The sequence below is a fragment of the Sinocyclocheilus grahami genome, unplaced genomic scaffold (genome assembly GCF_001515645.1).
Source record: "Sinocyclocheilus grahami isolate Dianchi unplaced genomic scaffold, SAMN03320097.WGS_v1.1 scaffold182.1, whole genome shotgun sequence".
Classification (NCBI taxonomy): domain Eukaryota; kingdom Metazoa; phylum Chordata; class Actinopteri; order Cypriniformes; family Cyprinidae; genus Sinocyclocheilus; species Sinocyclocheilus grahami.
Genome location: NW_015505361.1, coordinates 481,506 through 508,139, shown reverse-complemented (window position 1 = coordinate 508,139; position 26,634 = coordinate 481,506). Strand labels below are relative to the sequence as shown.

Genomic DNA, 26,634 nt, shown 5'->3' with positions numbered 1-26,634 from the left:
TTGGTCTTATGAAGTATTCTAATTTGTTGAGATAGTGAATTGGTGGGTTTTTGTTAAATGTGAGCCAAAATCATCACAATTAAAAGAACCAAAGACTTAAACTACTTCAGTCTGTGTGCATTGAATTTATTTAACACGCAAGTTTCACAATTTGAGTTGAATTACTGAAATTAACTTTTTCACGACATTCTAATTTATTGAGATGCACCTGTATATACATATGTTTGCACATATACATGTCTCCTTAACTCTTATCCAGAAAATACCATACAACTGGGAAAGTCATGAGGCCTTTACATATTGTGCAATGGGGGGCCATGGAGTCAAACAAACATACAAAATCACTGAATGCAACATTATATTGTACATATAGAAGTCCACTCAACCCCCCTCCATACTGTTGCAATTTCATTACAATTAAACACTGCTTTATAAACAAAGTAAAATCAATAAAATTAATTGTTTTTAGCAGTTGTCACAACAGTCATAAAGCTTCTCTGGCAACATGATTTGTATGCTGATACTTCCAACTGTATTCTGCTGGTCACGGTTATGTTTAACATCTTCAGGTAGGTTAGACTCAAACGTGTTAAAAGCTACCAAGATCTCCATGTATTGCAATCATAACGGCTTTAAAACACTGCTCATTTGAAGTTAATGAAAACAGACAACATTTCCTCATTTATCATTTTATTTTTTTATACAGAAAAGTATAGGCCTTCCATCAATGATCAGTCAACCTAGAAGAGACAAAAACATCTTGTTAGAATAAAAAAAAAAAGCATCAATGACAAAAACTAGTCAGCAAGGAAAAACCCTTCTCAGACAAATGCCTCTACATCTTCAATCTAAGAGGACACCTGACTCTGAGGAACTGAAGTCAGACGCACAGAACGTGAGCCTGACCCAGAATCCTCAGAGACGGGCCTCAATCCGACTCGTCATCGTATCTTCACTGAAGGGAACGTGGCGGTCAGTTTGGGGTTTTTAGGTCTTACCCCTTTATGGGGTTGGCACTGGGGCTCCCTGCGGCATGACTGGGGCCTCGGGCTTGGTGCCCCCCTTCTGTTCGGACACTGGGGTGGTGGGCAGGACCTCATCTTTGGGCTCCACGATGCTGACGTGGTCAGGCAGGGGCTTCTTGGGGCCGATCTTGCCGCTGGGATCCCAGGGAAGCATGATTTTCACCTTGATTCCAAGCACACCTATACGCAGACAAAATCACAAGGACACATTACAAAATCAGACAAGTCAAGAACTAGTCAGCAAGAAGAAAAAAAAACCCTTCTCAGACAAATGCCTCTACATCTTCAATCTAAGAGGACACCTGATCTCTGAGGAACTGAAGTCAGACGCACAGAACGTGAGCCTGACCCAGAATCCTCAGAGACGGGCCTCAATCCGACTCGTCATCGTATCATCACTGAAGGGAAGGTGGAGTCAGCTGGCACAAACATTGTACAAAACATTGAACCCAGTTGGTATAATGTTGCCATTTGAGCGTCACCATACGTTTGAAAGCATGCATTCAAAGCCTTCTCAGACGAACGCCTCTGAAACATCACACTGCTCTGAAGAACCAGAAATTGACCAAGACTCTTCCAAAACAATCTAATTCTGGGTTCAGTATATCGTCATTGAAGGAAAGATATATACTCTTCTGAGGTTAAACTTCCAACAATTAGTTATTCAATATGTTAGACATTTGAGGTGCCATGCTAAACCTTATACAGGGTTTCTGCAGGATTTTTAAGCTCAAATTTAATATTTTGAAATCATAATTAAGACTTTCTTGTACAATTTAAGACTTTTTAAGGCCTTAAATTTGATACAACTAAATTTAAGACTTTAAGACCCGCGGAAACCCTGCTTATAATTGTATATGGCAACAGGTTTGCACATTGAAGTCCAAGTATTTGAGATGATACACATTTCTGCTCCCGACTTTCTGATCTGATTTAAATTTGAGTCACAAGCTCTCAGTGCAATATAAACCCATTTAAATCTGAAAGTCTGTTTCAACTATCTTCCTATCCTACTGCAAGTGATTAAAATCCCTGGGAAAAATAAGCTTTCCATCTTTTAGATCCCAAAGACAACAAATATTTAAAATTAGAAAGGCATATAGTTTCTTGTATAAAGGCCAAACTTGCACTTAAAATTAATACTGCAAATATGTCTCAATTATTAGGAAATCATTTAGTTTAGTAAGTTAAATTATATATTTTTTTCTAATCATCATTCTATTAGGGTTGTGACTGAGGAAATTTTCCCACTGGTTAATTGACGTGCGATAACACCGGTAATACCGGTATCACCGCGGGGGCATTCCCTCTTTTCCTTGCTTTTAAATAGCTTGTAAAAGCGGCGTGTGCATTTTATTTTCACTTTCAAATAGTGGCAATTCGGCGTAAAGCAATTGTTCGTTTGAATTTTTTAAATAGCTTAAAAAGCGCCGTGCGCATTTTACTTTCACTTTCGAATTAGTGGCAGTTCGGCATCAATTGCTTGAATGCAACAACAAAATACAACGTCAAACTCACTTTAGCGTATATATAAAACATACGTTTTATTAACAAAAATAAGAATATACCATGCTATAGGGGAGGCTATTCCTAATAAAATAACAAAATAACTTAGTTTAAATGTATAAAACTGGAAACAAGTAAACATGTATAACCAAATAAATAAGAAACGTAGAACGTTTATTAGCAAAACGAGTAAGAAAGCTTGGAGGCACGGCATACACCTTGAAATCAAATCAAATAAATTACAGTTTAAATAAAGAAATCAGCAAACAATGTGGAACCAATTAAATAAGAAACAAATGTTTAAAAAAACTTCCAAAATCACCTTAGATAAACGGCAGAAGTCAACAGGCTTTTCGAAATCCAAAATATTGCCAAACAGGTGCTTTTGCATTTCCTTTCGAAACTAAATCATCCGCGATCGTCTTGTCCGTCTCACCTCACTCGTCTTGTCAGTCAGCTGGACTCATAAAAACTTCCAAAATCACCTTAGATAAACGGCAGAAGTCAACAGGCTTTTCGAAATCCAAAATATTGCCAAACAGGCACTTTTGCATTTCCTTTCGAAACTAAATCATCCGCGATCGTCTTGTCTGTCTCACCTCACTCTTCTTGTCAGTCAGCTGGACTCATTCTCCTCACTGGAGAAATTAAATCTGATCTGTGATGAGACGGTCGTTCGGCATGCTGCATTGAGCAGCCGCGTTCAGTTTTTAATTGTAGTGTCGGTTCTTTTACTGAACTAAATTATTTTTATTACTATAAAAAATCAAAACGACGGTGGGGGTCGGTGACGCGGTGGGCAAGTGACGTAACCGGTGTTGCGGCTTAACACCGGTATCACCGTCTATCGCGGCAAGCCTACATTCTATATTACTTTTTTCTATATATAAAAACCATGATCTATTTTTTTTTCTACACTAATACACTTCACTTAAGATTTGACAAATGAAAATCCACAGTAGGCTACTTGAAAAAGTATACACTGTATTCTCATTTTTTAACAGTTTCTCTCAACATTTCCCCCTATTAAAATGCAATGTGCTGAAGATGACAAATTCATAGTGCTTATAAATAATCTAAAATGATAAATATTTAGAAAATACTGAGATAGTAAATTTGTCCTACTCATAATACTGTATTTACTCATTTTAATTTATTTTTCCCCACACTTTTTCTCGAAACATTTCCACAGCTAAAGATCTGACACAAATGAAGTTTCCAGAGAACCATCACTCTGTGACTCTTACTCACCCTGTCGGAGCAGTACGTGGCGGACAGCAGTGTCGACGTAGTAGTTTACAGGGTCTCCGCTGTGGATCATCAGGCCATCCACAAACTTCATGGATTTGGCTCTCTGACCTCTCAGTTTACCAGAGACGACCACCTCACAACCCTTGGCCCCGCTCTCCATGATGAAGCGCAGGACACCGTAGCAGGCCCTGAGGACAACAGACACAGTATACAACCATAAACACACAGGACAAGGAAATGAAAAATAATCTAGACTCTAAATAAAATGTGCTGCCTGCTTTCCATCCATCCTTCTCAGACAAATGCCTCTATGTCTTCAAGCAAATAGGACTCGCTGCTTTGAGGAACTGAAGTCAGACGCACAGAACGTGAGCCTGACCCAGAATCCTCAAAGACAGAACCGGCCCCATTCCGACTCGTCATCGTATCATCACTGAAGGGAATTTCAGTCGGGAGCCCAAAGCATGCTGGGAAGTGAACGCTCACCTACGGACAGCCAGTCCTCCGAGCAGCTTGTAGCGCAGAGACTCTGCCTGAGCGATGGCGCAGAGACCCCGGGTGGCCACCTTCTCAGCGTACAGCTACAAACAAACAACCCAATACTTCAGAACATGCAGTTACAAACTAGTTTTGGACCCCATTTACGCCTGTGTTTAGCACTAATCTCACCTCCACACTGCCTTCGGGGAACCCGAATCGTTTCTGAACGACGGCAGTCAGTTCACGAATGCGGCGGCCTTTCTCTCCCAGAACGTTTTGGGTCCTGAAAAGACAAACGGTCATTACATTCAATTCATTACACTTGCATTGCATTAAAGCCATTACACTATGCTTGAGTTAATCCATGTCAATGCTTTTAAATGCACGTTTTAAGTAATGTTGTAATGTAATGGAAATAAACTCAAATTAGAGTAAACGGTTCACACCTGGTGGCTAGGATGATGATTTCTGTTCTTGTTGGCGTGACACGGACCTCCACACCGGAGTACCCATCCTCGGCCAGCTCTCGGGTCAGAAACTCATTCAGCTCGGCTTTGAAGATGCCATCCGACACAAACTGATAGAGAAACATTGACATGATTATGTCTTCTGATGTAGAAATAAAATGACAGACAATTGAGCTCATATGAACATTAACATCTTGCAATACGTGTTGAATACCATGACAAATGTGACACTGGAGCACAAAAGCAGTGTTAGGTCGCTGGGGGATATTTGTAGCAATAGCCAAAAATACATTGTATGGGTCAAAATTATCGATTTTTCTTTTATGCCAAAAATCATTAGGATATTAAATAAAGATCATGTTCCATGAAGATATTTTGTGGATGTCCTAACGTAAATATATCAAAACTTAATTTTTGATTAGTAATATGCTTTGCTAAGAGCTTCATTTGAACAACTTTAAAGATGATTTTCTCAGTATTTTGATTTTTTTGCACCCTCAAGATTACAGATATTGCCAAATATTGTCCTATCCTAACAAACCATACAGATATGGAAAGCTTATTTAATCAGCTTTCAGATGATGTCTAAATCTCAATTTCAAAAATTGACTTGACCCTTATGACTGGTTTTGTGGTCCAGGGTCACATGTGTCTATCAAAAATAAAACAAAACTGCTATTATAACACATTTACGTATGTGTGGGGCGGAGCTATCAAAATAGGGGCGAGACCCTTTTGGGGTAGGGGCGTGTTTGTTTTGGTGATTTCAAATGTCAACATTGGCTACCAGAAATCACTTACCCCACCTTTAACACACAAAAGAGTGATGACCAGGTCAACAAACATTTAAGTATAGAAAATCTACACTGATTAAAAAAAAAAAAACTGTGTCGGTAACGTATCGGCAGATACTCGGAACTTCTGGTATAGGATCGATTCTGGAAAAATGGTATTGGTGCATCCCGAGTTAACCCATGTCAATGGTTTAAATGCACGTTAAACATGTAAAGTAATGGAAATACACTGAAATGCGTGTAAGCAGTGCACACCTGGTGGCTAGGATGATGATTTCTGTTCTTGTTGGCGTGACACGGACCTCCACACCGGAGTACCCATCCTCGGCCAGCTCTCGGGTCAGAAACTCATTCAGCTCGGCTTTGAAGATGCCATCCGACACAAACTGATAGAGAAACATTGACATGATTATGTCTTCTGATGTAGAAATAAAATGACAGACAATTGAGCTCATATGAACATTAACATCTTGCAATACGTGTTGAATACCATGACAAATGTGACACTGGAGCACAAAAGCAGTGTTAGGTCGCTGGGGGATATTTGTAGCAATAGCCAAAAATACATTGTATGGGTCAAAATTATCGATTTTTCTTTTATGCCAAAAATCATTAGGATATTAAATAAAGATCATGTTCCATGAAGATATTTTGTGGATGTCCTAACGTAAATATATCAAAACTTAATTTTTGATTAGTAATATGCTTTGCTAAGAGCTTCATTTGAACAACTTTAAAGATGATTTTCTCAGTATTTTGATTTTTTTGCACCCTCAAGATTACAGATATTGCCAAATATTGTCCTATCCTAACAAACCATACAGATATGGAAAGCTTATTTAATCAGCTTTCAGATGATGTCTAAATCTCAATTTCAAAAATTGACTTGACCCTTATGACTGGTTTTGTGGTCCAGGGTCACATGTGTCTATCAAAAATAAAACAAAACTGCTATTATAACACATTTGTGATGCATGTACTGCGTATATATATTCCACTTTACAAGGTCCATACCCAAATATAGTGTCAATTTCTAGCAGTCATACTCACGCTAGCTTCCTGAAACATTTAATGTGCTTAACTATAACGTCTGTGTTGCATTTGACACATTTGAACCACTCCAACACAAGATCAGCGCTGCGTTCACCTGCCATGTTTCTCCTCAGCTTCAGAGCCGACAGCATCCAGCTCAATCCACCTCGACATCCTTATTAAACCCTCATCTGAATAGCTTAGGTTATGGTTAAGTACCATAGTATTCATGCGCCGCTCTTATTTTGCACTTCTGCGCTTTAATTACACAAATTTGAAATGAAATTCGTACCCACCTTTCTCTTCTTCGAGATTTGCACCGTCATCTTGCCGGATGCCGCAGACAGGAAAGGAATTGGCGATGTAGCGGAAGTGCGTTTATGGTAACGAATCACTTCCGTATGACTGCGTAATGATGGGAATTGTAGTTCTCACATCACACGCGGTAATCTCTTTTTAGTTAAGTGTTTAAATTGTGGAACATTAATACAGCCTACGATATTGCAATTGTCGTCCTTTAAATACATGTTTTAATAGGATATGGATTAGATGTGTCATAACAAATGTTTTAATAGGACAAACAGATTAATGTTTGTGTATGAATAAAATTAATAATGTAAGATCAATATAATGAAATATAATTCTCTTCATTGTTTTTTGGACTATGTAACTCTACAAGTAACAACAAAGTAGCTAACTACATTAAAACACATCAAATTAACAAAGTAGTAAACAAACAAACAAACAAAGGTAACTACCTTTTTTTCTTTAGGAATTTTATTTTTTTTTTTTCTTTTGGACCAAGTTGGACCATTACAATCTTCTTAAACACATCACACGCGGTAATCTCTTTTTAGTTAAGTGTTTAAATTGTGGAACATTAATACAGCCTACGATATTGCAATTGTCGTCCTTTAAATACATGTTTTAATAGGATATGGATTAGATGTGTCATAACAAATGTTTTAATAGGACAAACAGATTAATGTTTGTGTATGAATAAAATTAATAATGTAAGATCAATATAATGAAATATAATTCTCTTCATTGTTTTTTGGACTAAGTAACTCTACAAGTAACAACAAAGTAGCTAACTACATTAAAACACATCAAATTAACAAAGTAGTAAACAAACAAACAAACAAAGGTAACTACCTTTTTTTCTTTAGGAATTTGATTTTATTTTTTTCTTTTGGACCAAGTTGGACCATTACAATCTTCTTAAACATTATTATCTATACATTAAAAAATAAAACCAATATTTAACTACTTTTTAGCTTTAATACAAAAACTCTGGTCACACTTTATTTTACAGCATGTGTACTTTCAGTCCTTTTTGAGTAAGAACACTGTTAGTATAAGGTATCTACATGGGTTAAAGTTTAGGTTTAGGGTTAGGTTCAGGGTTAGTACCTAGTTATTACCCAGTTATTGTAGGCTAATTGTTAGAATGATAGAATACAAAGTTAACAAAATTATGCTGTGTGGCTATGCAAGTCAACAATAAATAAATATGTAAATAAATACAAAAGAAATGGATAAAAATAATTAAAACATATATATATAATACGGTAAATAGGCTACTATATAGTGTGATACTCCATGAGACAATTTTATTTTTATAAAATTGTACAGCTTAATTTTCACACCCGCTTTCTCATCTTACTGAATCCTGAGGTATGAGACAAGTGAACATATTTACATTTTTTAATATGATAAACATATGTATAACACATATTACAAATGCGGTCTTAGCACTTTAGAACATTGTAAAAAAAATACACACTGGAATTATTTAATACAACTGCAGGGGCAATTCAACCCAAGTAAGGTTAGGTTTTTCTAGAGGTGACCAAATCAATTGCTCATCCAGTGGACACAAATGTGTTGGGCTTAGAACATCCTCCTTCCAGCTGCTTTTACCTTTCTTGGTGTCATTAACAGCATAAACCCCAACAGAGCCATCCTGAAACCCCACATACACAAAAAAATCCTCAGAAACAGTCAGAGTAGAGGGGTTCTTGCACAAATAGAACCTGCCTACGGTCTCCCCATCAGTCAGACGTATGGCTACCAGCATCGGCTTCTCATGGAGATCACAGGATATATTTTGGCACACCAGAGAGGAGAAACATATATAGACCACATATTGTCCAAAAACACCTACAGATGCATATTGTTGCAGAACAGGTCCTTCGGTTCTCAAAGAGCACAGTTTACTGTTGGAGAAATCTAAGATGTTTATAGTGGATTCAGATATTGAAAGGAGGGCATAACCTCCATCTGATGATAGTCTAAAGATCTCCGGTTGGCACAAAGAAGAGTCTGGCAGCTGGAATTGATGACAAATAGTATCCTCTGTTAACCTCCAGGAGTATACATCGCCTGAGGCTGAAGATACAATCACGTAATCTGGATGGTCAAGCAGAGAATGGAAAGCAACAACATGTGACCGGTCAGAGCATGAGAAGCATTTGCTTACATTACCAGACCAAAGGCTAACAGCCAAGAGATCCCCACTATGAAGTCCTAACAGGAAGGTGCTCTCTGGAGAAATGGTGGCATTTCTGAGATGAAGATGAATGCTGCAAATCCCATGTCCATTCTGCAATTTCCACACCCTTGATGGACCGGTCTCTGATAGTGCAACTGCGGAGTTGCCCTTGGGTGTTATTAGAACCTTGTAAGCTTGACTATTAGAGATTCTGTAAATATTTTCCCCACTACTGGTTTCCCAGACATATATGTCTCCAGTTGCAATACTCACAAGGTAGTTGCCATCTCCAGAGACAGACATAGACTCCACAGTACCTTGGTGAAGGACGCTGCCTTCTACTTTGCCACTTGATACCCCCCACTTCCAAATAAGTTTGGAGCCATCCGAAGAGTAACAACTTTCTCCATGAGATCCCACAGCCACCATCTCCACCCTCTTTCCAGATTTTGGTGCCAATGCTGAAGCTGTAATGAGATCCATGTCCCAAATAAGAACACTTATGCTTGTTATTGCTGCCAGGTAAGTGGCCCCACATTTCAGAAGTTTAACAGCTTGACAGTTTGCAGTGTCCAGACTCAACACACACTGTCCAGAGGCACAATTCCAGACCAGCAGAAATGGGCAGTTGCACAGTAAAGCAAGGATGAAGCGCGAGTTTTGATCCATTATGGCTTTCTTAAATGTTTTGCCTTTTGGGGGATTGAATTGGTCAAGTACATCAGTTTGATGAATGTCTATGAGTTGCATTTGTTGCTTTTTACATATTAGGAGAACATTGTCCCCTTTGTAGTCTGTATTTAACACCTTCCCCTGGGTTGTGCAGTGGTTCTCACAAATCAGAACTGGTTCTGTTATGATCTTAAGATTCCAAGCAAATGCGTTTCCTGCTTGATCTACACATGTAATCATCCCGTCACCCTCAGAGAGAATCATATCAATTAATGGCATTTCTTTTGGACAAGTAAAGGTGGCTAGAAGCTGACCATTGGACCAATCAAATATTGTCACAGAACTTTCTTTCTGTCCACAGTAAATTATATCACCTTCCTCAGAACATGTCACACAGGTTATCTCATAAGTGCAATGCAGTTCGGTCTGTTCCTCTCTATCGACAAATACATTAACAATGTTTTGTCCTCTCCACCATACAAAGAGTTTGTCATTAGACACCAATACACCCTCAAGAATGGTGTTCTCCCTGTTTTGGGTTTGAATTTCTTGAGGCTGTGTGTTAACACCTGCATCCCACAAGACAAGTTTACCACAATGGGTGCTCAGAAGGAATTTGTTTCCAGAGCTACTGACACTCGTGAAACGCAGTTTAGAGGATTGGGTTAGTCTGAAGCCTTCAAATATACCTCCATTACAAACCCAAGCATCACCATTCTCCAGTACAACCACCACAGTGCCACAGGAAGATCCAGTTGACTGTATGATTCGGGAAGCTGTCGACTCTTGCGGTGTACAGTGGGTGTAAGGTACTGCAGGAACTGGAGGCAACACAGTATACACTCCATTTTTTGGGATAATACCTTCAGACCTTGGCGGATTGGCACATTCTTCCAATGCAGGAAAAACATTAAGAAAAGGAATAAGTTTGGCTTGCAGTACTGTTGGCAGATCGGCAGGGTTGTTCCTCAGCAGACAAGCTGAAGATCTCAAGATGATGTGGAGTAGCTGAAGTTCCCTGGGAAACAGCAACTGAGATGTACTCTCAAGCCACAGGAACAGTTCATCAGCCAGTTCTGCTTGCAGCATTGCCTGAAGGTATTCCTGAGAAATCATTTGGTTGCCAAGCTCCTCAATTCTCCCACTTTTCAACAAATGGAAAGGGAGTATGTGGAGTTTCCTTAAATTGGGATGTGTTCTTGCTGATGGACTCTTGGCAGTAGAGATATAGAAAGGAGGAGAAAAAATCCAAGGTTGACTTGGTACTTGTCTGTCAATGTTAATATTCTGTGGGACATCTGAAGAGCTTGGCATTTTCATGTCTTCATTGACGATCAAAGGCTTTGCTGTGCCATTTGCCCAAGAGCCACTAAAATAGTCTAACAGCACATGATGTATCTTCTGACTTGTTTCCTCTGAGCACAGGTACCTCTTACATACGACCAAGGGGAAGTGTCTGCTGACCCAAAAAAGAGTTTGGGTACCTAAAACGTTCCTCAGCACTAGAAACCCCTTCAGGTCTGAAAGAAGACTTTCCACAAAAATTTCAGGAACCCTCACTGTAAGTGGTACGCTATCGCCTGGTGGAAGGAAAGATGTGAGAACTTCATCATCACAAGAAAGAACATCAGTCAGCTCAGCTGCGGTCATGCCGTACCTGGCCAAGGTAAGATAGCTTAAAGCTTTGGAGACTACAGTTTTCCCATGCTTCTTCTCCAGATGATCAAACATCAGAACAATGTTATTATTGACCTCTTGGACCAGAGAGTTCTCCGTAATCTCAAACTCTGACTTCCAGTGGATCGTCTGTCTGTGAAGGAGTTCCACATATAGTGAGACAGAGCATTTCTTAAAAGCCTGATTCACATACATCTGTTGGCCTGAGGTGATCTTTCTGTTGGACTCCTGAAGAAGTCTTGTCAGAAGCTGGCTGCAGCTTTTACTTTCTACTTCTTGCAGCTCACAGAACACAGTTGAATCTGGGTAATACTTCTTCAGAGTAGCAAGAAGATCAGGCCGGTTTACATTTATAGAAATAAGAAGCTTTACATTTGGAGCTAATGACTCGGGAAGTAATGTCAAGTCGAGTTGTCCATCAGTATTTGGCAGTTGGTCAAGAGCATCTATGATGAGCACCAAAGGATTCTTGGATGGTGATCTTGCGGTCAGGAGTCTTTTGAAATTTTCTTTTAGCTGAAAGATGTTGTTGACACAGGTACTACTTGAATCAACCCTTTTACAAATGTCTTTGAGAAGCTGTCTCAGTGAGTTGTTGACATCTATGAAGTACACAAGGATCTCGGGATCCAGGTTCTTCAACCATACGGATGCCTGCGAATGCAAAAGATCATATTAATGTCACAGAATATAATACTAAAAGTATTCAACCCAAAATATTGCTTATTTTAAAAGGGAAGGTTGCAAAACAGGCATACCTGACTTGCACAGTGAGCCAGAAGCACAGTTTTGCCTGAGCATGGTCTACCATTGAGTATGAAGGGAAATTTTGTACTTTTTCCCTCTAGGTATGATTTGACATGTTCGACTTCTGCCCGTTCAATTCTGTAAAGAGAAGAAAAGATGCGGCACAGATCTCGCTGGCCAAATTCATCGACTGTAACAGCCCTCTCATTTGAAACAGCACTGTCAATGAGTCTCTTGAGATCTGTATGTAGCTGCTCACTCAGACCAACAGCGAAGTTGAGCCTCATCTCAGGTGTGTAACCATGATTGCACTTCGTGGTGGTGCTGTACACCTGGGCTTTGTGGAAAGCAACCATGCTTGGCAGGAAGTGGTCTCGGAGCTGGGTCAGCTGGTACAACTGGGCTTGTTTCTCTGGAGGCAATCCAATTGCTTTCCTTGGGTTAGTTATTTTATGAACGTAGCAAAGACATCTTGCAATATCTTCACTGGAATGGTCTTCATATGCATAGCGGATGTCGTTTTCAAGAGCTGGTGTGATAATCATAAATTAGACAATTTTGATTTGGAATATGCTGCAAAATTATGCAATTTGACAAAGACACTGACTTACCTGATCGGAAATATTTCTGAGCTTCTTCATGTGTCATAATCCCCTCCTGAACACACTGGGTCACAACATCATGAAGGATTCTCCTCACCTCTGGAAGAACCTCGCACCAGTTGTTCTCTTCATTTGGATTCTCTCGCTAATAATGAAAGATTAAGGACTTTAGCTAAATTATTCGGTTCTGTGCACCAATAATGCAAAACATGTTACTTGCCTGGACACCAGAGTGTTTAAAATGTCCTGCTGGATTTAGCATACAGAAAGAGGGAGGAATGGCATTTTCATCTCTCTGGTAGCATCTCTCCAAAATCTCAGTCCTAAAGTCCATCTGCTGGCATACTTTGAGAACATGCTGGAACTCAGAGGCTTCGATCTGCTCAGGTAAACATGCATCTCCATACTGTTCACCCACCAACCCCTGAAATGAGAGACAACAACTGAAGCTCATTCATTTGGTAAATGTTTTTGAGAGATGAGAAAAAGTGAACTTTCCCACCCCAAATGAAGAGCTCATTTGCAAAAACCGATAAATGCCACTTTCACAAAAAATGAGCTGATTGCCGTGCATTATTCTTCACATATAGCGCGATCTGAACCCTAAACACGTTTTGTCAAAAAAGCCGGTTTTGTCCACTTTCAAGGCATCGCGAGTTCACGTCCCTTGTTGTTTTTGAACAGAAGCCGATAAGTCCATTTTAGCGAATCAGCGCGCTGTATTCAGGTCAGGTGACAAGGCTAATTTTACTTTGAAAAGACGAGCTAGCTGAGAGGAGTTTCGTCAAAGCTGACTAAAAGTGATCGAGGATGGATAATTTCGACGAACTTGATGAACCTGTGATATCTTTTTCAGGGCGAAAAAGGAAAATAAAAGCTGAAATGTTTTCACGGAAACTTGCAAAATCAGCGCGTTACAATGATGAGGGAAAAGCTCCGTGTATTGCGTGTAATCACATCCATACAGTTTATGATAACAACGCTTGTCAGGCATCTACATTGTCATCTGAGGAGATTACAAAGATTAAACAAGTGTTTTTTTTAAACTCTAAAACATGAAATGTGGAGTTATCTGCTTTTGGCAAAAAACGACTGTTGGAGTTAATTGCTTTCGCTATAAAACAAACTTTTAATATGTAAAAAAAAACATACTTTCAATAAACTTTAATTTAGTAAATTACCTGTATTTGTTTAAGTTATTATTACTTAATCAAAACAACCCAACTGCAGTTTGATTGATATTACTTGGAATGCGCAATAAAAAAAAAAACGTGATTTCTGAAAAAAAATAAAGTTATTGGTTTTTGCAAATGAACTCTTCAAATATCACTTATTTTCCATATATTAAAGGATTAGTTCACTTCCAAAATAAACATTTTCGGTTACATTTTATTTTAAGGTGTCCGTGTTACAGTATTATACATTTATGTACTGAATTACATTGATTAACTACACGCACTTAATATATGGTTAGGGTTAGGATTAGGGTTTGGTTTATGGTTACTTGCATGTAATTATGCATAATTAATTGTTATTATAATAGTAAGTGAATGTAACATGTGTAACAAGGACACCTTAAAATAAAGTGTTACCAAATTTCCTGATAATTTACTCACCTCCATGTCATCCAAGATGTTCATGTCTTTCTTTCTTCTTCAGTTGCATAAAAATTAAGGTTTTTGAGGAAAACATTCCAGGATTCTTCACCATATAGTGGACTTCAATGGTGGCCAACAGGCTGCAGTTTCAATGTAGTTTAAAAGGGTTCTACACGATCCTTGCTGAGGAATAAGGGAATTATCTAGCAAAACGATCTGTCATTTTGTAAAAAATTATACACAAATGTTCGTCTTGCATTAGCTCGACCTCATTGTGTAAACGCTGGAAAGGTAATGCGTTGACGTAGGCGGAAGTACCAACCCAGTGTTTACAAAGCAAATGTGCAAAGAAAGTCAAACGCCCTTTACAAAACAAAGCAAAACAATGATGTCAGACAATTTTGAAGTTGGAGGAGAAAATATGATGGAGTTTTTTGCCCTACCCTACCTTTTTGAACTGAAGTACACAGACGAAGAACTGCACATGCACATTGCAGAGCAAGATGAGAATTTGTGTTCAAAAAGTATATAATTATTATTATTTTAGAAAACGGCTAGATAAGACCCTTATTCCAAATAGCAATTTGGACCTTCAACCCGTTGGCCGCCATTGAAGTCCACTATATGGAGAAGAATCCTGGAATGTTTTCCTCAAAAAACGTAATTTCTTTGTGACTGAAGAAAGAAAGACATGAACATCTTGGATGACATGGGGGTGAGAAAATTATCAGGACATTTTTTATTCTGGAAGTGAACTAATCCTTTTATGAGCTCTGCATGCAACAAGCGTTGCTCCAATGTGAAGTACCTAGAATTACTTTAAGCATGGTAACATCTCTGCACGTTAGGAACACATGACCATAAGTGGCTTATTGTTTGTATAAAATATTTGCAACTATTTTAGAGCTGTTGTATCAAGTAAAATCTACCATATACCTACAATTAAATAATCATGCTGTACTGAAACAAATGTTACCACAAAGAAAGGCCCCAGAGAATTCTTCCTGCAGTCCTCCAGAATTTGCAGTCGTCTCTTCTGCGAGGGCCAGTTTTTGGGTTCTGCTGCTTCATATGGGTCAATACCCTGCAGACAGGTTGGATCAACAGACAATTTTCTGCTTTTTTGTAATGTTAGTTCTTGTAGAGGGAGGAGGCAAATGATTCAATAAAGACCTTGTGTTGGTGGCCTAGATGCCATCTATTAGCCAAAACAACCACAGTGTTTTATGCACCGTAACTGTCTACTAACATGCTCTCAGAAAGCAGTATAGAAATAGTGTTAAAAATAAGTTCAATACTAACAGTCAGCCTTTTGTTATTTGCACAATTAAAAATGCATGATGTTTAGATGAGACAGTAGGAGGGCCTGTTAAATGTCCCAATGAAAGAAATAATCATTATTTATTCATGTTTATGGATTAAAACACAATTGCTTGTGAAATCATTTGTTATTGTCAACTGGAAGCAACACAACTGTAATGTTCTTCAGAATTAGATTATTTACAAGCTGATTAAACACTTTACATACTGACAGAAGATGTGAAAAAAGTAATGAGGAATGTTTGCTCACTCTGAACTCGACTCCATATGTGCATCTGCAGTATTCCCTCAGTCTGGGGAAAACTCTCTGCCTTAGTAACCTCCTCTCAACCACAGATTCTGCAACACAGTTTACACGAGGCAACATTTCAGTTGTGATTCAACTTTTACCCATCACTTTCTAGCCCAGATTTTGTTAACCCGTTTACTTTTTTTAATGCACTTTCCTCATCTTACTATGAACGATTCATTGGTGCATGTTATTTCTAAAGGGGGAAAAAAGTCATAATCTTTTATTAAAATAATACCTTGCTCCACATTATTTGCAACCCCTCCCCTCCAGACCACTTTTCACAATCCAGTCATTTTCTAATGAATAAAATCAAGTTTCAAAGGAATTGTACACTTAAAAAAATGTAAATACTGTCATTTATTCATCCTTATGTCTTTGCAAACCTGCATGCCTATTAAATCCAATTTGCACATGTGACGCTCAGAAGAGTCATATGGGTTTGGAATGACATGAGGGTCATTTATTTTCTTTAACGATTTAACCGCTAAATTACAAATTAAACCAAATGCAACATCTCCTTCATTAAAGATGTGCTGATAGTTCATTATTCACTATATTATTAAGATTGTTAATTGTATTAAAGTTAGTTATACTTTGGTATAGTTATGCTTTTATTCCTTTCAAAAACATCATTTAAAAAAGTAAATGAACGCCTGCAGACATTATAACATCCATACAAGGTTAGCTTAATCTGTAGGCATATAAACATTTAAGATTAGCCTAAAACAGACTGTGATACGTACCTTCTGGGTTGGAGCACAAATAAACTTTAACACAAGCCATCTAATTCCCTTCAGAGAGAAAGTTTCTCATTCATTCCATGTGGCCGCATACAATTAACATGCTGAAACATTTTGTTCTTGCAGAAATATGTGAAAAATCCACACTCATTACCCTGTGGATGGAGAGAGGAGGGAAACTGCGTATCTCATTTCCCAGCAGGAAACATGTCTCTGTTATTTACATGGAACTCTGGGAGAACAGCCCACTCTTTTGAAAGCTGACTGACAAGCAGCATGATTTAACAAAACAGTCTGATATCATCCGACAAAAACACATTCTAGATTTTAAATCAATTTCAAAACATTCACACATCTAGCATCCTACAGGTGGTACAAATAACATATAAAAAAAATCTCATATTCACAAGAAAGCTTTAGAAAAATATTGAAAGGAGGTATTTAACCTTCAGACGTTCAAATGTCTTTGTCTTTAAATGTTTGTCCACTTTTTTATTTTACTATTACCTGTGTAATAGGTTTGCATTTTTTGCAGCTATTTTACTAAAATGTGGGGCACGTCTGAATATAATTATAAAATATACAATTTTCTATGAAAATAAACACTAAACATGAAACAAATACAATGTATAAAATAAAAAAATAAAAAGATTTGTGACCGATTTGAAGTTGCAATTGATGCATTTACATCTGGCCACATCCATAAAAAAACTAAAAAACAAAGAGAATCACTTTCCCCAGTTTTTTTATTTAACATTTGTACACAATAAATACAAATAATTTTACAGCTAATAATATGCAGAAAGAATATTTTTCACCTGTTCTCTGATATTGTCACTGCAGCAACAGTCAATTGTTGTTATTCCATCTGTTTTTTTTGTCTAGCAGCTCGGAATCACCTTCAAATTTTAATAAACGCAAATAAAATCACTTTAGAAATAAAAAGAACTAGAATATGCAGCTAATGCTATTGAAGAAGCTCCAAAGATTGAAACTGGCCAAGAAAACTGGGAGCGCAATTGAAAAAAAATGCAAATGAAAATATCAAAATTTGCGTTCGCTTCGTAGGCGAGAACCGTTTTTGACACAATGGGCTTTAACCTCTAACCATAAACTTCAAAACAAGTTTGATAACATTCAAAAGATCTCAACGAGATCAACAAGAAAATAGGTTGTGACAGAGGAAAATAGAAACAAAGGAAGATACTCAAACATCTTCCGCTCGGATTAAAAAAAGGCTACCAAACAAACGTTTTGTTTTTTTTTCCTCCCACGTCTCGCACACGTTCTTTTCGTCATGACCCTGTTCTTGCTTAACAGAACTATGGTACCATTTCACAAAATGGATTTTTAAAAATTCTTTCCACTGTCTATATTATGGAATCATCATAATAACTCTGTTCTCTTTCAAACGTTATGGGAAAACTACAATCAGTCACTCTCTAATGAGATCAATAACACGACGCTGGGCAGCTTCATCATCCAAAAGAGGCAGCTGGGACACAAGGACATTAAAAAAATAAGATAAAATTAAGAGGTCAAAGCACTGAAACTCCAGAAAAAGATCAAGATATGCATGAAAATACTGTGGAAATGAATGCAAATCATAAATCATACAGCCATTGCTTATTTAAAATGAAATGTCTCTTCAACTGCAAAAAAAAAGACAAAGAAACTCTTAAAAAAACAAACATAGCTGCCCCTTGTAGGGAGGAAATGCACTTAGGACACGATAATAGGTTTGCGTTCGTCGGCAATAATTAAAAAGAAAAATCTCCACGGTGATCCACCTTTTCTGTGCTTGTTGGTGGGAATCTTTCCCATCACATTCACCCTAAACTCTGCCATAAAAGAAACACAGCACATCCGTTCAGTCCTCTACAGTGCCGACACATGACAATGAGAAATGCGTTAGGCTGGAAAAGCACTTTAACTGATACTTGTATATTGATCGGTATATTTCCACGATTACGTTCCGCCCGAGCAGACGCAGAATATTCGCCGCCTCACGCTCACAGACGTGTCTTTAGGTCGCGTGTTTCTGAGGACTAAATATTAGTAATACATACAAACACTGGTCTTCATAATGACAATTTGAGGAAAAGGATATAGCTATGTTGTTAGTACTTTTCTCAGATCAACACAAGACAGAAAGAAGCTAAACCGAGTGAAGTAACCAGCCTTCCTCTCTTTTTAACCCTCGTTCTCCTCTACCGCTCTTTTTCCTTGTAGCCTTTTATGTACAGTTCCCTTTCTCCGTTATGATCTGCGATGTTTAACGTGAATATAACATTCCTATGACGACAGTAATGTACTGTGCTATTACATATGAAATACGTAAATGGTAGGACTATTCGTGGCTGACCCCTTTTTCACTCCCGTATCATCCCACAATTCCTAGTATCGCATGTTTGGCTCTTCTAAAGCCGTAAAAAGTGTAGCCTCTTTAAAACTCTCGCTATCCCTTGATTCCTTTCTACGTTTTTAGACACACACTTACACATCAACCTCAATTTTGTGAAAATTAACTGGCATCGAGTGGATTAACAAAGTTTTAAACAAGCTCCCGTTGCAAGATAACGTAATTACGAATACAAGGATTAGAGTTTGGCATGAAAGCGGTTTAAGGCACCAAACAGTCTGTGACGCCAAAAGAGGTGTTTGTTTTTATGAAAAGGGATGCCTTTGAGATGCTGTTCTCCGCCCCTTCGGGATCTAAGGATGCTCATAGGGCGGGTAACACACGCCCCGCCCCTTCCGTGAGGAGTGGGAGGGGTTAGAGGTCAGATGGGGTTTGTTCTCAGTCCACTAGGGCGGCGCTCTACACCAGCGTGATCTCCACCTCTTCGGTTTTCTCCACCTGTCGGCGCGTGTGCTGCTTTGGAGGAGGAGGTGCCGCCCGAACCTACAGACAAAAAAGAACAGCGTTTAATAGAGAAGAGGAAGCCTATAATATATTCACAAGTGAAAATGTGTAGGTCCCACCGAAAAAAATAAAAATGTATAAATAGAAATAATATACATAATATTTATAAATAATATACATTTATTTTCTTATATTTACAATATAATATTTATACAATAAAATATAATAATAAACAGTAATTCATATATATTAGGGGTGTAACGATACATGTATTCGTATTGAACCGTTCAGTATGAGGCTTTCGGTTAGGTGCGCATTACAAACTGAACGATTCATTGGACTAATTCTATTACATTTAGAAAATAAAAGAGCTTAAAGTGTGTGAAATATAATTTTCTCAGTGCCACTGCGCTCAACAAGGCAGCCCAAACGACGATAGCCAGAGATGTTGTCAAAAACATCAATTATTGGTAATATTAAGAGGATCTGGCCCGTTACATTCTTATTTTTATTAGGCCTATTATTATTATTATGAAGTTACTTTTTTTATTAAATTAAGATTACAATTCACTTGCCCTGCATTAATTACCACATAACTGACGCGCTGCGAGGATAACAAAAGATTAGGCTATTTACTCCTTAATTAAAGGGGTCATATGATGCTTATTTAAAGATCACTAGTTTGTGTATTTGGTGTAACAGAACATGTTGACATGCTTTAATGTTCAAAAAACACATTATTTTTCAAATATTGTACATTATTGTAGGTCCTCTATGCCCCGCCTCTCTCAAACGCTTCGTTTTCTACAAAGTCCCTCCTTCCGATCAGTCAGTCTGCTCTGATTGGCCAGCTGACCCAGTGCATTAAGGAAAACTTGAAATCGCATCATATGACCCCTTTAAAAAAAATTTTTTTTTTAAAAAGTCTTTTAAAATGAATTATAGGCCTATAATTAAAATATTAACACCGCAGTCATCAATAAAAATCACTGAAATAAAAAGCTTTTATTTCAAGCACCGACTTATTAAAACAACCTGTGTAACACGAAATATGTTTCTTTTAATTTTTTCCACTATGTACGGGTCACAAGAGAAATGATTATTAAATTATTATTATTTTACTATTAATAAAAAGAGAGAATCGAGTGGGGAAAAAGTGCTCAATTGTTAAAAACGCTTCCCCACCAAACACGGAATTTGGTTTTATGAGACAACGCTTCCCCACCAAACACGGAATTTTCCAGGTTTCCACGTTCTTGCTATCATACACTCGGGGGCGCTATTACGGATCTCCTGAATGAGTCTAGAATGTGCCGATCAAAAAAACAAATGAGGAAGATGCAGAAACAAGCGATCTCCTATGTATGCATATGCATATGAAAAATAATGCGATCATCAACAATAAAATGCTGAAATGAAATGAATTTGAATTAATTAAGCACATTAATGAAAACTGCCTAATGTTACCAAGTGAAATGGCAATCCAGGAAGTGGTAAAGGACTGTGCAAGCTTTAGGAGTGCTAATGGAAGCCATCTACTGCATCTCTGCTTTGATAATAATACGATCCAGATGTAGTATTTGATAAAAATGCGATTTTCTCAGCTTTTTGCTCAAAATCTTTTTTTTTTTTTTTTTATGAAACCTACCTGTATTCAAGTATTGATAAAAAAAATTAAGTTTGAAGCTAAAATAAAACAGTTTTTTTGTTTAAAAGTAGAGGGTCTGCTCTTTATTTTGATGTATTGCATGTTCAGATATTCGTACTACAAAATATTCTGGGGGCCAAGGAATTTTAGTGAAAATTCTCAAAAATGCTGGTGGTGGCTGGCAACTTTTTTCACAAACAAGTTAATAACTCTAAAATACAGATAGATAATTCATTTTGTTCTAAAAATATTTTTGTTATTTTTTGAGGGATGAAATATGGTCTGTATATATTATTGACAGGTTTCAAGAGATTCACACAGATAAATCTATTTTAAAAAAATGTTAAAAATACATAAAATTATAAGAAATACAAAGTTATAAAAATATATTTTTCTCTGGTCTAGTGAGTTTTTTCTAAATATATATTTTTCCAAATGTAAGAAACTGCCAGGGTTATTAAAGATAACTAAAACTAAACCATAAAAATGCACTTTCATTACTTAAAGTAAAATAAATATGAACTGAAATAAAATAAACAACTTATTAACTTATTTTCTAATTTTCATTTATTTTAACTTGATTTCCTAAAACAACTAAAAATGAAATTAAAATTACTAAAACTATAGGCATATTTAAAAAACAACAACAACAACAACAAAACAAAAACACAAATGACTAAAATTTTAAAATGAATTCAAAATATTAATAAAATCTATAATAGCATCTCGTTTTAATCTTAAATAATTCTGAAAATGGCAAAATCTTACACATAACGACTTTAAAATGCACAATGTTCATAAAAGCATAAAAAACACATTTGAGACTAAGCAAATCCTTAGCGCTGTGTTGTTGACCTACAGGTCTGAGTTTTCCGGGGCCGGATCCGTCCGGAGTGACTCTCAGCGGCTGAGAGAAGCCTGGGCTCTCTGGACTCAAGCTGGAATTGTGATCTAAACCAAATGAAAAACATTCTCAAATGAAAACACTGACAGACTCAAATACACAGAGGAACACATGACGCAGTATCTGTGGTGACTAGTGTCTTACTATGAATGGCGGCTTTCTGCGGGATGGGCAGTTTGAGTTCTCCGTTGACAGACGGCGAGCGGGGCAGCGAGGGAGCGCTGCTGGTCTCGGGGCTCGTGTACGGACTGCAGGGCGGCTGCTCATACAGAGGCAGAGGAGGAAGCGATGAATGAAGCCTTTGGCACGGGGACACCTGGAGACGACAACGCATTTTAGCTTGCTAAGCTAGCGTATCCTTGCCAAGTCTACCAAGTAAGTAAATCCTCTCAGTGTCAGATAATGTTAATATACACTAGCGTTCAAAAGTTTGGGGCCAGTAAATGAAATTAATATTTCTATTTAGCAAGGACGCATTAAATAGATCAAAAGTGCCAGTGAATACCTTTACAAAAGATTTCTATTTCAAATAAACGCTGTTCTTTTGAGATTTCTATTCATCAAAGAATCCTGAGAAATAAAATGCATCACGGTTTCCACAAAAATATGAAGCAGCACGACCGTCTTCAACACTGATAATAATCAGAAATGTTTCTTGAGCAGCAAATCAGCATATTAGAATGATTTCCGAAGGATCATGTGACACTGAAGACTGGAGTAATGATGCTGAAAATTCAGCTTTGATCCTAAATTAATTATTTTAAAGTATATTCAGTTATTTGAAATTGTAATAATATTCCACAATATTACTGTTTTTCCTGCATTTGTAGTCAAATAAATGCAGCCTTGGTGAGAATAAAATACTTCTTTCCACAAACATTTAAACAGTAGTTTACGGTGTTTTATTAAATTATAGAAAACTCTGAATCATATTAAGATATTCAACTATCAACGAACAAGTTTATTATTATTTTAGGCATAACAAACGACATAATTTAGCATCGTTATATGAAAAACTAGAATTAGAATTTTAGAGAGTCAAGTAACGAATTATATGATTAAAGTACACATTAAAGTACAGTTATATTATGACTGTATTTACATGATTAGCTCCAATCAAGAATTGCTTTGATGTGGCCGGATGATGTTAATTACAGGAAGGAAGCAGCCATGCCTGCAATCAACAACACCAGGCCTCGGACATCAAACCCACTCAGAAACACACAGTAAGTGTGGACATAGAGACTCAGACTGAGTTCTGCTCGTCTCACCTGTGTGTCTGTTCCCCAGTGAGTGTCTCCGTTCTCTGAGGCGGTCAGGTCCTCCACCAGCACGGACGGAAAGACGCCCACTCGTCCGTTAAACTCGCCCTCCCAGAATCCGTCGTCCTCCTGGTTGTCCTTGTTGAGGATGCGGATGATGGCTCCCTCAGGGAATGACAGCTCGTCATCCGTCTGACCCTCGTAGTCGTACATGGCCTTGACAAAACTCACTGGGAGAGACGAAGAACAAAAGAAAGAGGTTGTTAATACGCCTCGGTCAGTTTAGACGGCATACTGGATGTAATGCAGGTAAAAATGAGGCTGTGAGGGATCGACTCGCAGTCTTTACAATGGCACGCACTGTTTAAAGGTCTGAGATCAAGTCATTTTCACAGCTTGCAACTTTCAAAAGTGTTTTATGGAGTTTTTGTCTGTTAAAAGTTTGGGGTCTGTAAGATTTAATTAAAAAAAGTCTTTCATGCTCACAGAGGATACATGTATTTGACCAAAAATAGAGTAAAAACAGCAAAATATAATTACAATTTAAAGTAACTCTTTTCTATTTGAATATATGTGACCCTGGAGCACAAAACCAGTCATAAGTAGCACAGGTATATTTGTAGCAATAACCAAAAATACATTGCATGGGTCGAAATGATAGATTTTTCTTTTATGCCAAAAATCATTAGGATATTATCGGTAATAGTAAAGATCATGTTCCATGAAGATATTTTGTAAATTTCCTACCGTAAATATATCAAAACTTAATTTTAGATTAGTAATATGCATTGCTAAGAACTTCATTTGGACATATTTAAGGGCAATTTTCTCAATATTTAGATTTTTTTTGCTCTCTTAGATTCCAGATTTTCAAACAGTTGTATCTAAAATATTATCCTATCCTAACAAACCATACATTAATGGAAAGCTTGTTTATTCAGCTTTCAGATGATGTCTAAATCCCAATTTCAGAAAATGTTAAATGTTAATATGTTCAAATGTAATTTATTCCAGTGTTCAAATCTGTATTTTCAGCATCAGTGTCACATGATCTTCAGAAATCATTCTAATATGCTGATTTACTGCTCAAGAAACATTTCTGATTATTATCAGTGTTGAAAACAGTTGTGCTGAAACTTAAAGAGGACACATTTGTTTGAAATTTAAATCGTTTGTAACATTATAAATGTCTATTCTGTCACTTTTGATCACTTTATTGCATCCTTGATTAATAAAATTGTTTCTTTCAGCCATGTCCAATCATTTTTTAGACCTTATTTAATTCCAGGCTGATTCCCTGATATTTCCAAGTTCTCCATGTTTGTGAGAAACCAGACCATGTCATAAAAAACAAAACAAAACCTAGTAATACGACCAAAAAAACACCAACACAGTAGTAGCATGACACATTTTCATTAATAAAGGTCAGAATGAACATTTAGATGCATTGTGACTCACATCATCACCCACCCACACAAACCATCAGCATTCACCCGTCTGTGTGTGTGTGTGTGTGTGTGTGAGACTCACTGCTGCTGTCTCCGTTGAAGCTGCCTGATGCCAGCTCAGGCTCAGTGGAGTTGCTGGAGGAGTGTGAGCGTGCGTCCAGAGCAGCGAGGGACTGGAGCATGCTCAGGACACTGTTGGATGTGGGGAACTGCAGGTACTTCTCTGGAACGTAGCCCACCTGACCGGACTTATTCCGCGCCTGGAACCAACCATGACAACATTCAGCAGCAGTCACCCAAACACTTTAATCCAATTTTCTTTATTGATTTTGGGAGAAAAAAATCAGTAATTGATCTAAACATGAGAAATCTGTGAAACAGAGCTAAAAGAATAATCAAATTATTAAAAATAAAAATAATAAATTGATAATAATCACCAAAATATTTAATAGTCAAACATGCAAGGACAAAGGCCCACATGGAATCTGAATTCAAACAACCGTCATTCAAAAAGTTTGCGAATGGAACTTTCGGAATAACACTGGAATTCAAATGGAGTTTCTGCACTAATTTTGAAGTGAAAAATCTCTGGGATGAACCTAAACATAGTAAAAATGTGTTAAAGCTTGCAAGAAATGAAAATTCATTCTAATAGTTTTAAATTAACGTTATAGATTGTATTGTGAATGATTTTTATTGTGAAAAGATGTTGCTATTCTGTTTTATTGCAACTTTAAACAGAGCTAATGAATTCTTAGATTATTTATAATAATAACAATGAAAAAACAACAAAACTAACAAAAATTGATTAAAACTTATAAACGGGCCCAAACGGAATTCAGCGGAAAGTTCCACAGTTTTCCAAAGAATTCAACCAACTGTCATTCAAAACGTTTGTGTGCATGGAATAATTGGAATTCGGTGTAAATCTTATTTTTGACACATTACAAGACACACAAAAATTCTTTCCTTCTGTAGATCTTATTGAATTACAGTCTAATTGAAATAAACTTCAGCAGGTTGTGTTGAACTGCTGAAATAAGCAATGGTTTAAATGGTTTACCTTCACCCAGTCCTCCATGTCTCCATCTTCTATAACCTCCAACATCTCATGCTCATCGATGGTTAGTTCATCGGGCTGAGAGGCCTGAGAGAAAGAGAGAGGTAGAACACTGTTGAGCAATGTGAGGTCACCGTGCGGGTTCATATGTTTCCCAGACACAACCTTTACAAACAAGAGAATGCTGCAGGAAAACGCAGGGGTGTAGCAACCATTTTCACTGACTTCAACACGGTTTAGTAGATAATCATTACAATTTTTGGTTACACTTTACTTGAAGGGGTGTGCATAAGACTGACATGACACCTTCATAATCATGACATGACACATGTCATGAATATGAAGGGGGTTTTATGCATGTTTATGACAACTGTCATTAAGTGTCATTCACTCAGTTATGTCATTTTTAATGCAAAGATGACATTGTTTGAGATGTCTTTGTTATGGGCTATGGTTAGGGGTAAGGGTAGGTGTAGGGTTAGGTCAAATAATGTCATATTTGCATTAAAAATAGGGCTGCACGATTAATCGCATGCGATATTTAACGCACACCTTGTCAGAAAGCCGGTTCTGTAATCAGCGGTAAATCTCCATCACCTGCGGGCTTTCACATGGAGCAGCATTAACTACACAGAGCCGTTGTTCACTGAGGAGCTGCGCTAAAAATCGCGCGAATATGAACGTGGTTTTGTGCAGCTCGTCAGTGAACAACGGCTTTGTGTAGTTAATGCTGCTCAATGTGAAAGCAC

At 37.5% G+C, this 26,634-nt stretch overlaps 3 protein-coding genes across 4 annotated transcripts in view; all 3 read right to left on the bottom strand.

Annotated features, from left to right (window-relative positions):
- Window positions 1-673: 673 nt before the first annotated feature.
- rps3 (ribosomal protein S3) lies at window positions 674-6,951 on the bottom strand. Of its 2 annotated transcripts, XM_016284383.1 has the most exons (7): window positions 6,852-6,951; window positions 5,779-5,909; window positions 4,452-4,545; window positions 4,269-4,363; window positions 3,783-3,970; window positions 999-1,205; window positions 674-740 (listed from the first exon to the last, which is right to left on the bottom strand). In XM_016284383.1, the coding sequence occupies exons 1-6, from the start codon at window positions 6,879-6,881 to the stop codon at window positions 1,003-1,005; spliced, it is 741 nt and encodes a 246-aa protein (XP_016139869.1). In that variant the 5' UTR covers window positions 6,882-6,951; the 3' UTR covers window positions 674-740; window positions 999-1,002. The 2 variants fall into 2 exon arrangements, with proteins under 2 accessions (XP_016139869.1, XP_016139867.1); XM_016284381.1 differs by lacking the exons at window positions 5,779-5,909; window positions 6,852-6,951 and adding an exon at window positions 4,709-4,875.
- A 1,188-nt stretch (window positions 6,952-8,139) lies between these two features.
- LOC107594368 (NACHT and WD repeat domain-containing protein 2) lies at window positions 8,140-16,983 on the bottom strand. The gene is made up of 7 exons (XM_016284380.1): window positions 16,701-16,983; window positions 15,916-16,004; window positions 15,322-15,429; window positions 12,968-13,171; window positions 12,757-12,892; window positions 12,157-12,674; window positions 8,140-12,052 (listed from the first exon to the last, which is right to left on the bottom strand). Exons 1-7 carry the CDS (start codon window positions 16,738-16,740, stop codon window positions 8,351-8,353), a joined length of 4,797 nt encoding a protein of 1,598 aa, XP_016139866.1. The 5' UTR covers window positions 16,741-16,983; the 3' UTR covers window positions 8,140-8,350.
- Window positions 16,984-17,425: 442 nt separating this feature from the next.
- LOC107594367 (F-BAR and double SH3 domains protein 2-like) overlaps window positions 17,426-26,634 on the bottom strand; it is a 93,850-nt gene continuing 84,641 nt past the window's right edge. The window contains exons 15-20 of the mRNA XM_016284379.1: window positions 25,889-25,972; window positions 24,908-25,085; window positions 23,387-23,607; window positions 22,260-22,431; window positions 22,071-22,162; window positions 17,426-19,602 (exon numbers count right to left, since the gene is read on the bottom strand). Coding sequence (XP_016139865.1) covers window positions 19,519-19,602; window positions 22,071-22,162; window positions 22,260-22,431; window positions 23,387-23,607; window positions 24,908-25,085; window positions 25,889-25,972 — 831 coding nt within the window. The 3' untranslated portion in view covers window positions 17,426-19,518. The remainder of the gene's footprint in view (window positions 19,603-22,070; window positions 22,163-22,259; window positions 22,432-23,386; window positions 23,608-24,907; window positions 25,086-25,888; window positions 25,973-26,634) is intronic.